The 18,602-nt window shown below is 47.8% G+C and overlaps 1 protein-coding gene across 11 annotated transcripts in view; it reads left to right on the forward strand.

Moving 5' to 3' along the window:
* Positions 1 to 2,627: 2,627 nt before the first annotated feature.
* ARHGAP17 (Rho GTPase activating protein 17) overlaps positions 2,628 to 18,602 on the forward strand; it is a 108,139-nt gene continuing 92,164 nt past the window's right edge. For 10 of the 11 annotated variants that reach the window (XR_002341007.1, XR_002341006.1, XR_002341010.1 and 7 more), the window contains exon 1: positions 2,629 to 2,833. Coding sequence is in view for 6 of the 11 variants with exons in the window: in XM_021081341.1 (XP_020937000.1) it covers positions 2,781 to 2,833 (53 nt within the window). In the remaining 5 variants the exon portion in view is untranslated. Of the gene's footprint in view, positions 2,834 to 18,602 lie in introns of all 11 variants that reach the window. The other variant, XR_002341008.1, reaches the window with a different exon arrangement.

Raw genomic sequence — 18,602 nt, forward strand, 5'->3', positions numbered from 1 at the left:
GTGACCTACACCACAGCTCATGGCAAGGCTGGATCCTTAACCCACTGAGCAAGACCAGGGATCACACCCACAACCTCATGGTTCCTAGTCGGATTCGTTAACCACTGAGCCACGACGGGAACTTTTAAAGCATCAATTTCAATGTCTTTGTCTCAAATGGTGTGGGATAAGTTCTGAATAGTATCTTTCAACATGTCCTGACCACTGCTTTCAAATCAAGTGCAGAGTTTTGCATGTGCATCTAGAAGTCTGACCAGGGCTACTTCTTTGGCAACAAGTATATCCATCATGTGGAAATTTTTTCTTTTCGGATTGCTGTTTTCCCAAGGTTTCTCCTCTAAAACAGCTAAGATTTGTTCTCTTTCCACAGCATAGGCTTGTAACTCGGCAATGAACCTGTCCATTGTCTTGGCTGGAGGAATGAGAGGATAATCTCCTGTGAAGACATTGTATTTCCAAATCTACACCTTGCACTGGTTTTTCAGGTTTCAAGTTTTCTTCAGTAACATGTTGTTCTGATTCAAGCTGCTCATGAGTTCACTGTCAGCATCAGACCCTGCTTGTTGCTCTTTGGGTAGTTCTCTCAGTGATGTCGTCTGTGGAAGAAGCTTTTCTTTGTCTCTTAGGGTATCAACTCTCTTTCCTCTCGTTCCCTGATTTGAAGGTGGACTGAGCATCTTCAACTTCCTTTGTCTTGGATGCAGGTACATCTTCAGGTCCCTGTTCATCTCCCTTCCTCAGCACAGCTTTTGTGACATTAGAGCTGTGGCGCTACCACCCACCTGCCCTAGGGACCTGCCTAAGCTGGAACCAAGGGTCCCAAACCAAGAGACCATCGCTATGGGTCATAGAACTTAACCTCGTCCGCTCTGTGAAAAGCGTCCAGTGCAGTTGGACAATCCCACCAAGTGTTCCTGCACTGTTGCCAGTGCGTGGCTGAGAATCCAAACACAATGAGGAGTCTCTAGGCAATGAGGGTCTGGCCTGGGACTTCACAAAGGGCCTGTCTCCAGTGACCTGTTCCCCCAACCCATGCCCCCATGGCTCACCCCCATGACACTTCAGCACAGAGGTTGGTCCTTTTCACCACCTGTGTGATTTTCCCAGTGCCACTGTCCCGCTCAGATTCCCTGGGCCTGAGGCCACCATCACAGCCAAGCTAAAGGTGCCAACTCTGAGCGTGTGTTTGTGGAAAATACTCCTGATCTTTTGTTTTTTGGTTTCATTTTGTTTTGTCTTTTGCCTTTTCTAGGGCTGCTCCCGCGGCACATGGAGGTTCCCAGGCTAGGGGTCTAATTGGAGCTGTAGCCACCGGCCTACACCAGAGCCACAGCAGCATGGGATCCGAGCCACGTCTGTGACCTACACCACAGCTCACGGCAACGCCAGATCCTTAACCTGCTGAGTAAGGCCAGGGATTGAGTCGCAACCTCATGGTTCCTAGTAGGATTCATTAACCACTGTGCCACAATGGGAACTCCTGTTTTTTTAAATTTTTAGTTACTTTAAAAATATGGAATAGAGTTGATTTACAACATTGTGTCAATTTCAGGTGTACAGAAAAGTGATTCTGTTTTATATATAATATATACACACAAATACAAATATTCTTTTTCAGATTATTTTCTCTTACAGGCTATTACAAAATACTGGGTGTAGTTCCCTTTGCTTTGAAGTAGGTCCTTGTTGGTTACCTATTTTTTAGAAAGCACTGTGTACGTGTTAAACACCTTGCCTTTCACTTTTTTACTGAGTGCTATCACACAGTGCTCACTGTCCTACAGCTTGTGAGCCTCACACAACAACACACATTTATTTATTTATTTATTTTTAGTTTTTTGTCTTTTCTAGGCCCGCTCCCTGTGGCATATGGAGGTTCCCAGGCTAGGGGTCCAATCGGAGCTGCAGCCACTGGCCTAGGCCCCAGCCACATCCACTCAGGATCAGAGCCGCGTCTGCGACCTAGACCACAGTTCAGGGCAACGCCAGATCCTTAACCCACTGAGCAAGGGCAGGGGTGGGACCCGAAACCTAATGGTTCCTAGTCGGATTTGTTAACCACTGCACCACGATGGGAACTCCAACACACATTTTTTTTTTTTTTAAATCAAAGTAAAATACACATAGTGACCCACATCCCTACAAAGAGTATAAATCACTTGCACCTAAACTTGACCCTGATACAGACATTGACTGTATCCACCATCCCAAAGCTCCTTTCTGGCTGCACTTCCACCCTGCTCCCCACTCTGCCCTACTCCGGGGTCTAGTCCCGAGGGTGCGTTTTGGAGGTTCTTGGACGCCATCTATGATGTGTCCTCCTGTCTAAACTTCTTTGTGTCTGCTTTTTCCACCTTGGGTTTGAGATCTAGTCTGGGAAATGAGTTAAATATCTCTGGAGCAGGAGACCGCTGAGCGAAATGACCCCGAGGCCCTAGTGGACCGCGGGGGCTCTGAGCAGCCGCGCCACGCGAGGCAAGGGGACCGGACTGGGCGGCGGGGAGATCGGGCAGCCCAGGGGATCGGGGCTCCTGAGCCTCAGGCCTGGCTGCGCCGCTGCCCAGGGGCCTGAGGCTCCTCCCCCGACCCGACCCGGCCGGTGCTGGCGGGCGGCGCCGCTGGAAGTGACGCGGCGAGGGCGGGGCCAAGGGCCGGGACGGTCGCTGCTGCTGCCGCCGCCGCTGCCGCCGCGCCTCGGCCGGGAAGCGATGTAGGAGCCGTCAGGCCGTCCCCAGTCCTGCCCGGCCCGAGCCCCGCGGGCCGCCGCCGCCGTCGCCACCATGAAGAAGCAGTTCAACCGCATGAAGCAGCTGGCCAACCAGACCGTGGGCAGGCGAGTGCACCGCGCCGGGCCTGCGGGAGTGCGCGGGCCGGGGGGCCGGGGGCTGCAAGCGGGGGTGCGCGGGCCGGCTCCCCGGGGCCCGGCTGCTCCAGGTCCGGCCGCCGCCCCGTTCGAGGCCGGCGGGGCCCGGGGCAGGGGGGCGGCGCCACGCCGCGGCCTGGCTCGCCGCTCTGGGCCGCCCGCCCGGTCCCGGAGACCGGCTGGGCGGGCCGCACCTCCCCGCTCCCACCCCTCGGGGTCCCCACTGCCCCGCGGAGCATCGCCTTCCCGGTACCTGCTCTCTGTTTTCTCTCCTTCCCCGGGGATCGAGCCGGCCCGGCCCGGCGCCTGGGGCTGAGACTCCGAGTAAGTGGTGTGTCCGAGGCTGCCCGGCTGGGGGGCGGCATGGTCAGCCTTTCCGGGTGGCCCCGCTGCCGCGAAGCCTTCATTTAACAAGCGCACGATGGCAGGAAAGAAGGGAAGGGTTGTTCAAGCCCAGCGGATCTGCCTAGAGAGTTTTCAGCGCGCCCCTTTGAGGGACTGGAGAGGTGGTGCCTCTCCAAACCAGGGGCCACGGTGAACGGGACGGCTTGACATTTATACATTTGGAATTGGGAGAAAAGGATTCTCCAACCGCCTAACGCCAATTTAAAAAGAAATGATGATGATGATTGTTTTAAACAAGTCTTTCTCACTTTGAATTTGGAAGCAGATGCTTCTCCGTGTTTCTATGGGACGGCTGGACTCTTTGGCAGGCATTGATTAGGAACTGACAGCAGAGACCCGCGTTTGTGGATGATCAGGCTGTTGGAACAGGAATGGTGTGCGGTTCTGAGAGTTTTTCTGGAGGTGATTGTCATGTGTTATTTTATCTGGGGCAGATTTTTCAAGGTCTCGCAGGGCAAGTTAGCTGTGTGGTACTGATTTCACTGTTTATTCTGTGCAGAGATAGGAAAGTGGGAATTTTTCACAGCCTTGGCTTCTTGTATCAGCAGTTGAGTCAAAGGGGGAGTTTGGTTTGGCCAAAGCACGTGGGACACTTCTTTTTTTGTGTGTGTATGAAAATACTTTTACTTCCTCTTGAGCTTTCTAAATTTGCTCTGTACTGTTTCGTTTCCCCCAGCGTTTTGCTTAGTTCGGCTGTTTAATTTTTAGGTTCCCCACCCTCTTAGCTCGGTGTGTTTCCAGAGTTCATCCCTGTCTGCCAGGGCCTAGATGTGCCTACTTTCTGTTATTTGTGGGGAGGTGATGAAGTAAGGCTGAGAGGAAGGTGGACTGGGTAGTAGAGACTGCTAAGGTTTTAACTAAGGGTCTGCGATTGAATTACAGGGTCCCTGTCTGTGAATTTTCTGCCCCTCTTAGTGTTTTCAGGGACGCACATTGTGGAATCAATATTGGTGATTGTTGAGATGCATTTGTCAGAGGATCATTTTGACCTGTTTGTATATTGTATCAGGCAAGTGATATTTGGGGTTTTTTTTTTCCCCCTTAAAGTTCTGAGGCTTTAAAAGCTACACCACCATTCAGGGTCTCTTTAATCCCTGCTTCCTCCATAGCAGCTTCAGATTCCCTGGACCCAAGGCCACCATCACAGCCACACTGAAGGTGCCATCGCTGAGCCTGTGTTTGTGGAAAATACACCTTGCCTTTGTGTGTTTTTTTTTTTTTTTTTTTTTTTTTTACGGGTATAACACTATTTTTATTAAATTCACTGACATTGGTAAATTCTAAGAGGTTTAAGGGTGTAAGGTGAAACAGCATAACATACCAGCAAAATTTAAGGGGTTGTATCTCTGTATGGGGACACACCCTGCAGGGTAAAAGCTGAGTCTCAGGAGTCGGGCCCTTGGTTGCTGACCTCAGATAAGACACCAAGCAATCTTGTCCGCTTATAAAAAACAGACTTCAGGACCAACAGCAACAGGATTGGAAAGAACCGATTCAAGATGGGGGCCAGTCTGAATCTGGGTTAGCTGGGGGCTGTTGCAGCTCAAGTCTAGGATCGGTAGAATGGCTCGTGAACTGTTCTGAAATCACTGGTTTCCAAACAAGGTCTTAAGATGCTTTTCCCAGACAGAGTTGCCTTTGTTTTTTTAAATTTTTATTTTATTTTTTAGAAAAAACCAGAATGCAGTTAATTACAGTGTTGTGTTAGTTTCAGATGTACAGAAACAGGATTCGGTTCTCTATAAATATTCTTTGTCAGATTATTTTTTCTTACAGGTTATTACAAAATACTGAGTACCGTTCCCTGTGCTGTGTGGGTAGGTCCTTGTTCGTTGTCTGTTTTATACAGAGTACCGTGTATATGTTAATGCAACACACATTGCCTTTCACTTTTTTTTTTTTTGTCTTTTTGCCTTTTCTAGGGCTGCTTCCCATGGCATATGGAGGTTCTCAGGCTAGGGGTCGAATTGGAGCCGTAGCCGCCGGCCTACACCACAGGCACAGCAACACGGGATCCGAGGCGCATCTGTGGCCTACACTACAGCTCACGGCAACATTGGATCCTTAACCCACTGAGCAAGGCCAGGGATCGAACCCACAACCTCACGGTTCCTAGTTGGATTCATTAACCACTATGCCACGACGGGAACTCCTGCCTTTCACTTTTTTACTAAGTGGTATCACACAGCACACACTGTCCTGAAGCTTGTGAGCCTCATGCACAATTTTTTTTCTCAGTTGAGGTAAAATGCTCGTAATGACCCTCATCCCTCTAAAGAGTACAATCTGTGCATCTTGACAAAGGTCTACACCTGCGCATAAATGTGATCCTGATAGAGACTGTGGCTGTTTCCATCATCCCGAAGCTCCTTCCCAGTTCTCCGCATCGGCCCTCCTCCCCCACTGCGTCCTACTCGGGTGTCTTGTCCAGTGGATGAGTTTTGTCGGTTTGGATGCCGTATTGTCCCAAAGGTCTGAGGCTTTAAAAGCTACAAAGCCATTCAGGGTCTCTTTGGCCCCTGCTTTCTCCATAGCAGCTTCTCTCTTTACACTTTTTTTTTTTTTTTTTTGTCTTTTTGTATGTTTAGAGCCACATATGGAGGTTTCCAGGCTAGGGGTCAAATCGGAGCTGTAGTCACCGGCCTACACCAGAGCCACAGCCACGTGGGATCCGAGCCGCATCTGCAACCCACACCACAGCTCACGGCAACGCAGGATCCTTCACCCGCTGAGCAAGGCCAGGGACCAAACCTGCAACCTCGTGGTTCCTAGGCGGATTTGTTAACCACTGCGCCATGATGGGAACTCCTCTTTACACTTTTACATTCCAGCCATGCTCACCTCCTTTCAGTCTCCAGAGGAGGCTATGCTTTCTTATTCTCTACCTGGAACCCTGGGAAGCCTCTGTCATCGTGTCTGCCCTTGGCCACCTCCTACGCATTTTTTAGGCCTCCCTGTGAAGCTCCTCTCTGCTCCGGCAAAGATTGGATGTCCCTTCTTGGTGCTGTTATAAGTCCACGGAGCACCCATTTTTTTCCTAATGTAACTGCCTCTTTCCTGGCCAGGTTCTCCCTGAGACTAGCGCTCTGAGACTTTCTGCTCTTTTCTCCTTTGATTCCCACCACACGGTAGCTGCTCAACAAATATTGTTAAACTAATGCCCATCCAGTTCACACTAGATCGCACTGGTGGTGTGGGCCCAGCTATGGGAAAGCGAGATTTGGAGAGAGTAAATGGTGTGATTCATTCTAGGACTAGAATTCTGGCCCTGACCTTTGATTCTGAAAATCTTTATGGCAAGATGCACTGGAAGCTGCAGCTATTACAGAGCTGTTGAGGGTGTGGCAATTATACTCCTGAAGTCAAAACTTTTTAACTGGGGCACTCTTGCTTTACAGGTGTTGATTTCCTGGATATATTTGTGGGTTTTGTTTTTTTTCCCCCCCACTTAAGTGCTTGTAAAGGACTAGTGAGGAAAAATGGAGGCAGGAGAGAGCCTAGAATTGTTATTGGGCAGAAGCAGACTGTTGGTGGGCATTTCAGTCTGGCTTGTGGGTATGGTTGGTTGGGTTAAAACAAAGGCTTGATGGGAAGTTTGGGCGTGGTAGATGCAGATGATAACAGTAGGAATGGATAAGAATCTGGGCCTACTGTACAGCACACGGCACTCTAGCCAATCTCTTGGGATAGACCATGATGGAAAATAGGAAAAGAATGTATATATGTGTGTAGGACTGGGTCACTTTTCTGTACAGCAGAAATAGACACAACACGGTAAACCAACCATACTTAAAGTAAAACAAAGTAAAAGGTTAAAACAACTAAAACAGGGAGTTCCCATCGTGGTGCAGTGGTTAATCAATCCGAGTAGGAACCATGAGGTTTTGGGTTCGATCCCTGGCCTTGCTCAGTGGGTTAAGGATCTGGCATTGCTGTGAGCTGTGGTGTAGGTCACAGATGCGCCTCGGATCCCGCGTTGCTGTGGCTGTGGTGTAGGCCGGCATCTACAGCTCTGATTTGACCCCTAGCCTGGGAACTTCCATATGCCGAGGGAGTGGCCCAAGAAATGGCAAACAACAACAACAACAACAACAACACCTAAAACAAAGAGACAACATACCTGCTAATGAATGAAGTTATCTGTGGGAATGGCTTGGCTGGACTGTGTACTCTCAGTTCCAGAGTTCTAGGTGGCGTCTTGCGATGATATGTTTTTTTCCCAGAATGAGGACCGTGTGAGGAACCCCACAGTGAGGTTCCATGGGGTGGACCTGGGGGAGAATTACTAATGGTTGGAATGAATGAGTCCTCATGATGCAATTTGTTGACGATGGGTGGATGCGTCTGTTCCAGAAGATGGTTTGTCTACTGCAGGGGCAAGGCTTTGGGGGCGGTCCTCTGATATGGGGTCTCAGAGAATTAGGATGGTGCTTTTCATCCCCCTGTCTTTGGTTGATTCACTCATTCAGCAGACACTTGTTCGGCCCAAACTCTGTGCCGTTGTGTAAGGTGTTAAAGAGTCCAGAGTGAAAAGACAGTCTCTGCCCTGAAGGAGCTCAATAGATTTGTGGAAGGGATAGGCAAGCTAAGAAATAATTATCGACTGTGAAATAAGTGCTTATAGAGGGATATGGCTAATGCCAGTTCTGACTGCATGGAGGGAGGTAACAAAAAAGAAAAAACAAAGCAAAAAAACAGAACAACCAGGGAAAAATCTGAGCAAAGCCTTTTGCTTTGTTTCCATCTTTAAGCATGCATTTCAAATTTCTCTTGTATTGATTGGTTAGGTCTCTTTTGGTTGTAAGAAGACCCAATTCAAACTGCCTTAAGCCAAGCTGGGATTTAATTGGCTTAGATGAGACCAAAAGAATCTAAAAGAGTAGGGCTGCAGGCTGGGCTGGATCCAGAGCTTCCACTCTTTTGACAGGGCCGTGTCTACACAGGGGCACTCCATGCTCACTTCCACTCCATTCCAGTCCCAGAGGGAGAGAGCATCCTTTTCTCCCAAAGACTGTCGCTAAAGTCTCAAGATCAACTGTGAGTGCTTCTGATTGGGTCACATGGTTTTCCCTGGAAATGGGTATGGAGTCAACCCCATCTAAAGCACAGGGACTGAGAGTTGGGGAGCCCTGACTCCCCAAGGGAAACAGGGCTGCTGGTCAGGAAATAAGAAACGTCGTGTCCTGTCTTTCACAGTCTTGCTAAAAAGCAAGATAATTTTGTTTTTTGAAAATCCTAGGTGCTGATAATCCAGAGGAGGCAGGTGGTGATTGAGGAACGTGTACACAGGATGAGGCGCTTGAGGAAAGTGAATTATGAGGTCAAAGAGTCCAGGAGGAAAGGAATCCGGAGGACTAACCAGAAGAGTTATTACCTAAGTGAGGCTCTGGGAGGGAGTGTCTCACTGGGTGTGGGTTTCTGCCTTGACTGAAGTACTCCCTGGAGGTTCAAATGCTTTCCCAGATAGTTCTCTTGAGATAAGCCGAGATTACAAATGCCAGTGCCTCCAGGGGCCATGCTAGTAAAATAAATGAATGACTTAGACCAGGTAAGGGCTGGGGGGTACCCCGGTCCCACCCCCCATGGTGATTGTCTTACCAAAGGGGCCTGTGGGACTCTGGGCCCAGAGTGACTCAGTCCTTGCTGTTTTCAAGAAAAACCTGAAGTCTGGATTTTAATGAAACTTCAATGGCATTTAATGCACATTAAACAATGACACTATGTGGGGCTCAACAAAATTGATGAGTGGCCAGATCTGGCCTCTGGGTCACCAGTTGGCAGTTGCTTGTTTGGAGGGACTAGAGGTTAAGGACCCGAGTATTATGTTTTTTTCTTCCTTGTACCTTACCCTGATTTTACTGCATTCTCGGTTCTTTGGATTTGTTGAAGAGCTTGGACTTGCCTTCACAGGCGTCTTTCAAAGATTTTATAGAATTTTTATTTTTTAAAATTTTTTTGTCTTTTTGCCTTTTCTAGGGCCGCTTCCCGCGGCATATGGAGGTTCCCAGGCTAGGGGTTGAATCGGAGCTACAACTGCCAGCCTACACCACAGCCACACAACACGGGATCCAAGCCACGTCTGCGACCTACACCACAGCTCACAGCAACGCCGGATCCTTAACCCACTGAGCAAGGCCAGGGATCGAACCCACAACCTCACGGTTCCTAGTCGGATTCGTTAACCACTGCGCCACAATGGGAACTCTGATTTTATAGAATTAACCATCGTCATTCCTCTAATTGGTTTGGCTGTCCAAGTGCTGTACCAACCCCCCGGCTTGTTTCTCACCTCCTGGCGATGATCATTTCTATTTTATAAAGAGGGAAAAATGACTTGTCAAGTTCCCGGTCTGCCAAATGGCCAAGGTTCGACTTGGGTCCAGGCCCAGGGCTTCTGAGTCTGGATCCCATGCGCTTCCGACGACAGCATCTAGGCTGCCTTTTCACCAGGGAAGAATTAGTGTTGATTAAACCTCTTTGGTGCTTCATATGCTGCCGGGCTTGGAGCTTTGCATGTATTTTCTCAGTGCATTCTTGCAGCAACTCTGAGAGGTGATGTTGTTGGTTCCTGATTTAATGACGAGGAAGCCAGACCTCAGAAGAGGACATCAAGCCAGTAACCGACTGAGCTGTGACTTCAGAAACCCAGGTTTCTGATTCCAAAGCAGCTATAAATCCCTGCTTCAGGTGGCATCTCTTCCATGAGAAACCTGTTGAGGCATGAGAGATGCCTTCATAAAATCCTGGAGGCCAAGTGGGGGATGCTGCTGTAGTCCAATGGCTCTTACCAGGTATGGTTTTTGCCCTCTAGGGACATTTGGCAAAGTCTGGAGACATTTTATTTTATTTTACTTTTCTTAGAGTATAGTTGATTTACAGTGTTCTGTCAATTTATGCTGTATAGCAGTGTGACCTAGTCATACATATATATATCCATTCTTTTTCTCATATTATTTTCTATCATAATCTATCCAAAGAGACTGGATATAGTTCCCTGTGCTATCCAGTAGGACCTCATTGCTCATCTATTCTAAATGTAGTAGTGTCCACCTACCAACCCCAAAGTCTCAGTCCATCCCACTCCCTCCCTCCCCCTTGGCAACCACAAGTCTCTTGTCTATGTCCGTGGGTCTGTTTCTGTTCTGTAGATAGGTTCATTTGTGCCCTATTTTAGAAGTGATATCAAATTGTATTTGTCTTTCTCTTTCTGACTTACTTCACCTAGTAGGAGAATCTCTAGTTCCATCCATGTTGCTGCAAATGGCATTAGGTCATTCTTTTTTATGGCTGAGTAGTATTCCATTGTGTATGTGTACTACATCATCTTAATCCAGTCATCTGTCGATGGGCATTTAGGTTGTTTTCACCCCTTGGCTATTTTAAATAGTGCCGCAGTGAACTGGAGGCATTTTTTTTGATTGTGGTGGCTTGGTTGGGGGAGGGGTGCTCCTGGCATCTGTGTAGATTGAGGTCTGGGAGGCTGCTGGACATCCCAGGATGCCCTGGGCCGCCTTGTCACCCAGACTTATTGGGTCCCAACTGCAGAGACAGCTGAGGCTGAGAAACCTTGTCCCATCCTTCCAGGGTCTGACGTGCGAGTTATCAATACCAAAGCCCCACACTGTGGGCCTGCAGCCATAGACGAGTTCTCTTTGGCCTAGTCAGTATGTATGTATGTATGTATTTATTAATTATCCCTCGTTTTCACATGAAAACCTGGATTGCCAGTCTCTTCTAAAACCTTAGAAGACCTGGCCACATCTGGCGTGGAGTACAGGCAGCTGGAGCTGAGCAGTAGCTGTTCCATGGGGGCAAGGGGCATCAGCTGCCCACTCTGCCCCCAGCCCTTCCCTGGCTTCTTTTATTCTGTTACATCCTTTGCTGATCCTCCCTGAAGGTCACAGGTCTCCAATGACCTTCTCCCATTCCAGCACTCACTCTTAAGGTAAGTCAAACACCCCTCTCCCCGCCCATCCCATAGCATCCTCTGGTGCCGTCTTGCCTCTCGTCCATGAGACAGCCCTTCCTAGGTTCGACAATGGCTCTCTGCATCCCTCACCTGCTCTGTGGCTTCGTCTCGCTCCCTCCGATTTCCTCCACACAGTCATTCTGAGAAAGGGGAGGTAGCTGTGCTTTTCTTCGCTCTGAGTGGATTCCATCCAGCCTCTGCATAGAGCAGGGGTGGAAAGGAATCTGGAATCTTCACAGTTGCTTGTGAATCTGATTTTCCGTGGCCTTGTGAGGCACTTTACATGTTGTGAAATCCAAGGTATTTAGGTCAGTGACAACCCATTGTTCACTAAAAAAAAAAAAAAAACCCTCCAAAGATGCGGTCATATAGCATCCTTTTCACATATCCTGTCGCGTGTGTGAACAGCATGTTATTCTGATACGGAATTACCTTTGTGCCGGCGACTCCCAGTATGAACACGGCACCCCCTCCCGCGCCTGCTGCCCCAGGGTTTCAGCACTCTGGTCGAGGGTCCTAGAGTCAGCATGTGCTCTGCGCATTCTTGTGGAGATGGTTGTGCAGATCTCATTCTATTTCTGTTTCTCAATTATAGGTGGATGCCATATAATTAATCAAGTAGAAACCCATTTACAAATATTATCACACGCCTTTCTGCTTTGTGTGTGTCTGTATGTGTGTGCGTGTTTTCTAAAACATAGAAGGTAAAAGTCGAACAGGCCCACGGTCCTTTATCCAAAACCCCTTGGGTCAGAGGAGTTTCAGAGTTCAGAATTTTTCAGATTTTAAAGAAAACGAATTGCATGTGCTGTTACATAATAATCTCCACTAGGGTCTGGAGCAGCAGCCTGTGCTCAAACTTGTTCATATTGATTTAGCAAAATAAAAGAATGTATTTCCTACTGAATAGAATCCTTCAATGTATTATAGTTTCACTTTAGCTCAGGTCAAGTCCTGTTGCCAAACGAGTTACAAAATAACCTTTGTTCTTAGATCTCAAAGGGATGGATCAGGGATTACTGACCTGTAATTTTACTTTACATTCTGTTGCCCATACTCCAAAAAGTCGGAAATCATGCGTTTACTCTGTAAGCAGAGGTCACAGACTCAAGTGCCAGGTCAAGGACAATGAATGAGTGAAGTGGGAGAGAGGGGTCAGGCAGTAGGGTACGGTGAGCACTGCAGTGCACTGGGGAGTTCATGTTCATATAAAGAGGACACCTTGGAGTTCCTGTCGTGGCGCAGTGATTAATGAATCTGACTAGGAAGCATGAGTTTTCGGGTTCGATCCCTGGCTTTGCTTAGTGGGTTAAGGATCCGGCGTTTGCCGTGAGCTGTGGTGTAGGTTGCAGATGCGGCTCAGATCCCGCATTGCTGTGGCTGTGGTGTAGGCCGGTGGCTGCAGCTCCGATTGGACCCCTAGCTTGGGAACCTCCATATGCCGTAGGAGTGGCCCTACAAAAGGCAAAAAGACAAAAAGGCAAAAAAAAAAAAAAAAAAAAAAGAGGACACCTCTCTCAGCCCCAGCTGCTTGTTGCCATGGTGAGCTGTGGGTATAGTGTAGTCACATTGCCCCATTTTTTTTTTTTTAATTTTAATTTTTTGTCTTTTTAGGGCCCCACTCGTGGCATATGGAAGTTCCTAGGCTAGGGATCGAATTAGAGCTGCAGCTACTGGCCTATACCACAGCCACAGCCTCAGCCATATTGGATCTGGAGCTGCATCTGCGGCCTACATCACAGGCACAGCAAAGCCAAATTTGACCTGTATCTGTGATCTACACTGCAGCTCACGGCAACGCCAGATCCATAACCCTCTGAACAGGGCCAGGGATGGAACCTGTGTCCTCATGGATACCAGTCGGCTTTGTTACTGCTGAGCCACAGGGGAACTCTGATGGGTTGCCCCATTTTTAGTGGCCTTCCAGAATGCTGATTTCTTGATATTTAAATGTTGGCAACTAAAAAGAACGAGAAATGAAACCACTCTTTAGGCCAATGGAACTATATCTTCAAGGTTTACCTGGTCTTGGGCTACCTGCTTTGACCTCTAGGTTAGAGACTCGTTCTTATGGTATAGAAGTCAGGCAGGGATGTTTTGGTAATGAACTTCCTCAAATGGGGACTGACTCTTTGTCCTGTCATTATTCATTGTACTGAATGTATATGTTATATATGTTTTGAGTGTTTGCAGCACATGGAAGTTCCTGAGCCAGGGATCAAACCCTCACCAAGCAGTGACCCAAGCCGCTGTAGTGACAATGCCGGATCCTTGACCTGCTGTGCCGTGGGAGACCTTCTAGACATTTCACTTTAACATTGCCTTATTTTCTAGCACGTTGGAAGTTTTCTTTTTCATCTCTGAATCTGATATGGCCATCTCTCTATATACAGAACTGTGGTTGGCTCCTGGTCTCTTAATTTCCAATCATTTTCAGTGTTCTGCACTTGTCCTCTCGTATTCTCATGCTTGCTATTTTTTTTTTTTTTTTTTTTGTCTTTTTGCCATTTTCTTGGGCCGCTCCCGTGGCACATGGAGGTTCCCAGGCTAGGGGTCCAATTGGAGCTGTAGCCGCCAGCCTCTGCCAGAGCCACAGCAGCGAGGGATCCGAGCCACATCTGCAACCTACACCACAGCTCACGGCAATGCCGGATCCTCAACCCACTGAGCAAAGCCAGGGATCAAACCCGCAACTTCATGGTTCCTAGTCGGATTCGTTAATTACTGTGCCACGACAGGAACTCCCCTCATGCTTGTTAGTTTTGATGTCATAATTGTCAATGGGGGATTTCCTACTTTTATATTATCTTTGCCTTTACCAGGGGGCTTTCTCACTTGTAATTTTCTTATTTCTAATTGTGGCCTTTTCTGTTGTCAAGCTGGTTGGGTCACCTATGAACTTGAAACTTTTGAGTTATTGGTCTTGGGCGAGAGAAAGTCCAAAGTTAAAATCAGAGCCTCTTTTTCAGTTAAGGAAGTGGGAGTTCCTGTCGTGGCGCAGCGGAAACGATTCTGACTAGGAACCATGAGGTTGAGGGTTCAATCCCTGGCCTTGCTCAGTGGGTTAAGGATCTGGCCATGAGCTGTGGTGAGCTGTGGTGTAGGTTGCAGTCGCAGCTTGGATTTAGCATTGCTGTGCCTCTGGCGTAGGCCAGTGGCTAGAGCTCCAATTCGACCCCTGGCCTGGGAACCTGCGCGGGTGTGGCCCTAAAAAGACACCAAGACAAAAAAAAAAAAAAAAAATTAAGGGAGTTAAAGCAGGTTAGGTCATAAAGCTTCTACCTTTCCAGGGCCTGAGTGACTCGACGGGACATCTGGCCTTGTATTCAGACAGGGAAGGGTCCTTCATGTCCTTGCTTCTGAGACCATTCCTCGGGGTGCTCTCAGCCCTGCAACTGCCACCATGTGGCTGGGAACTCAGTTTCATGCCTCTGGCCCTGGCATCTCTCACCCCTAGACTGACCGTCCTGCTCACATTGAACTTATGAATCCCATTCTCACATTGGCTTCCCTCCCCTGGATTCCCTCATCTGCGGGTCAGCGAACTTTGGCCTACAGGCCAAATCCTGCCCACTGCCTGTTTTGTCAAAAAGTTTTCTTGGAACACCGCCACTTGCTGCTACAGCAGGTCTGAGTTGCTTTGACGGTGACTGTACGGTCCACAGAGACTCTGGTGTTTACCATCTGTTCCCTTTGTGGAAAGTGTGCTGGCACTCATGCCAGTGCATGGAAGGTCACCAACCCTCCTCAGTCACCTGTCAGTCCCCTTCTCTTCCATGTTCTTATATCCAGGCTTTGACCGCCATCTGGCAGTTCTGCCTCCTGAGTCTCTCTCTCTCTTTTTTTTTTTTTAATTTTTTGTCTTTTTGCCATTTCTTGTGCCGCTCCCATGGCATATGGAGGTTCCCAGGCTAGGGGTCGAATCAGAGTTATAGCTGCCGGCCTATGCCACAGCCACAGCAACGCCAGATCCAAGCCGCGTTTGCGACCTACCCCACAGCTCACGGCAACGCTGGATCCTTAACCCACTGAGTAAAGCCAGGGATCGAACTTGCAACCCCATCGTTCCTAGTTGGATTCATTAACCACTGAGCCACAATGGGAACTCCTCCTGAGTCTCTTTTGACTTGGCCTCTGCCTCTCGATGGCTATTCTTCCAATGTTCAAGCCTTCATTTTTTTTTTTTTCTGCTGAACTCACAATTGTCTTCCAACTGGCTTTGCTGGCTTGAGCTGGTTGTTACCCCTTTTGAGCGACATCTAGGCCTCCCCTTACTTTTGACATGGTCAGTCACTCTTTGAATGATTATAGCCATTCCCCTCTAAGTAATTTTTTTTTTTTTTGGATGAATCCTCTGAAGTTGAGAGTCACTTCATTTGTGAGAAATTAATATTTGTGTTGTCAAGAGTTCCCATGGTGGCTGAGCAGGTTAAGAATCTGACTGGTCTGTGTGAGGATGTGGGTTTGATCTCTGGCCTTACTAGCTGGTAGTGTATGTAGTTTGCATATGTGGCTTGGATCTGGCATTGCTCTGGCTGTGGCACAGGCCTTCAGTTGCAGCTCTGATTTGACCCGAGCCCGGAAACTTCCATATACCCCAGGTGTGGCCTTAAAAAGAAAAAAAAAAAAATGTAGGAGTTCCCATGGTGGCTCCGTGGTTAACGAATCCGACTAGGAACCATGAGGTTGCAGGTTCGATCCTTGGCCTTGCTCAGTGGGTTAAGGATCCGGCCTTGCGTGAGCTGTGGTGTACGTCACAGACACGGCTCAGATCTGGCGTTGTTGTGGCTCTGGCGTAGACCAGTGGCTTAGCTCTGGTTAGACCCCTAGCCTGGGAACCTCCACATGCCACGGGTGCAGCCCTAGAAAAGGCAAAAAGACACACACACACAAAATATAGTCAGTGTATTGCCAAATTCCTTCTAACATGATAGCATCATCATATAGTATAGCAGGTCATGTCGCACGGCCACACATGTTGCTGTGCATGACATGGTGGATGCTACCTACCTCTCACCATCACCTAAGTAGCACTAGACATTGTCTTTTACAAATTTGCTACTGGAGTTCCCTGGTGGCTGAGTTGGCTAAGGATCTGATGTTGTCACTACTGTGGTTCTGATTACTGCCATGGAGTGCATTTGATCCTGTCCCAGGAAATTCCATGTGCAATGGGCATGGCCAAATAAATAAAATTACTTATTTTTTTTTTCACTAAGGTTGAAATGACCACTGTCCCTATGTTTGTAATTCCTTATACATAGTTTTCTGTTTGTGTCACTTGTTTCTTTAATTGCCATGGAATTAACATTTGCTTGTCAATTTCATTCTTCTGTTACCAATTCAGTTCAACAAATGTCTCTTAAGAACCTGTCAAATGCTAGGGGCTGGGTTAAAACTGTAACTGATTCCCACTTGAACGGAAAGACACACAGACAAACAGGTAATTTGAATATAGCCAGATGTGCATATTCTAGAAGATCTTAGGTGTCAGTAATGAAATATTAAAGCCGTGTCTTGACTCGCATATATTTTAATATAAACAAATCAATGTTCTTGTTCTTGGGTACGTTACTTAATGAAAGCAGTGATGGAATCTTGAGAGAGCATTTCTGTGACCGGGCGTAGGTTTGATTCAAGTTCGGGAAGATAAAGCAGGTTCTGGAGTTCCCTTTGTGGCTCAGCGGTTAACGAACCCAGCTAGGATACATGAGGATGCGGGTTCGATCCCTGGCCTCGCTCAGTGGGTTAAGGATCCGACATTGCCATGAGTTGTGGTGTAGGTCACAGACACGGCTTGGATCCCGTGTTGCTGTGGCTGTGGCTGTGGCCAGCAGCTGTTGCTCTGATTTGACCCCTAGCCTGGGAACCTCCATATGTCAAGAGTGCGGCCCTAAAATAGCAAAAAAAAAAAAAAAAAAAGAATAAAAGGAAGATAAAGCAGGTTCTGTTGAAATTCTGATCCTGTGATTTATGTAAAAAACCAGAGTTCCTGTCGTGGCTCAGTGGAAACGAATCTGACTAGTATCCATGAGGACACAGGTTCGATCTGGCCTTGCTCAGTGGGTGAAGGATCTGGTGTTGCCGTGAGCAGTGGTGTAGGTTGCAGACACGGCTTGGATTTGGTGTTGTGGTGGCTGTTGTGTAGGCTGGCAGCTGTAGCTCTGATTCGACCACTAGCCAGGGATCCTCCATATGCCGTGGGTGCGGCCCTAGACAGACAAACCAACAACAACAACAAACAATCTTTTGGGTTGCAGACTTAGCTCAGATCCTGCGTGGCTGTGACTCTGGTGTAGGCCAGTGAGTACAGCTCCGATTCGACACCTAACCTGGGAACCTCTATATGCCACGGGAGTGGCCCTAGAAAAGACAAAAAAAAAAAAAAAAAAAAAAGACAGCCTATTGATTATTTGCATAGGCCACTTCCTTTTGATTAATCCTGAAATGCTTCTCTCTTCCTCTCCTCCTCCTCCGCCCTTTTTTAGGTGTCTTCCTTATCAGAGTTACCATTTGGTCTGATAGTCAATTCGATCTCCACTTGAATGTTTCATTAGTAGTTCTTCTAGGGTTTCTCAGTGTTCTAGCACATGGGCTAGCCAAATTTATGCCTCCTAAGGCGTTTCAGTCATAAATCGTAGACTAAGGAAACAGGAGCTCAAATGAATACAAACATTTAAATATATAAATATTCAGAACTGCACGACATTATCTGCACCGCCAGCTACCTGTCACCTGTCAGTGAGAGCATTTACACATCACTCAGCTTGGATTTCACATGACCATTGGATACTTTCAGATGCAGGGGCTGGAAGGGCCACTTGAACCCACGCCCAGCTGTACCTTGGGGAAATGCATCAAAGCATTTCTGCTTCGCTAGCTGTGGCGAGTGGCAGGATAGATGTGCATGGGCTCAGGCATGGGCTCTCTGAAATGTGCTTGGGGCTCAGCGAAGGCTCCTCTGACATGTGACACTTTAGCAACCTTTTTTTTTTTTTTTTAAGTATAGTTTATTTACAATGTTGTGCCAGTTTCTGCTCTACAGCAAAGTGACCCAGTCATATATTTATATACATTCTTTCTCATATTATCTTCCATCTTGGTTTATTCCAAGAGACCATAGTTCCCTGTGCTGTAGAGTAGGACTTCATTGCTTATCCATTCTTCTTCTCCTTCTTTCTTTTTTTTTTTTAGGGCTGCATGTGCAGCATATGGAAGTTCTCCAGCTAGGAGTCGAATTGGAGCTGCAGCTGCCAGCCTACAGCACAGCTATGGCAACACCAGATCTGAGCCACGCCTGCAACCTACACCCCAGCTCATGGCAAGGCTGAATACTTAACCCACTGAGAGAGGCCAGGGATCAAA

The sequence above is a fragment of the Sus scrofa genome, unplaced genomic scaffold (genome assembly GCF_000003025.6).
Source record: "Sus scrofa isolate TJ Tabasco breed Duroc unplaced genomic scaffold, Sscrofa11.1 Contig1431, whole genome shotgun sequence".
In the NCBI taxonomy this organism is placed as follows: Eukaryota; Metazoa; Chordata; class Mammalia; order Artiodactyla; family Suidae; genus Sus; species Sus scrofa.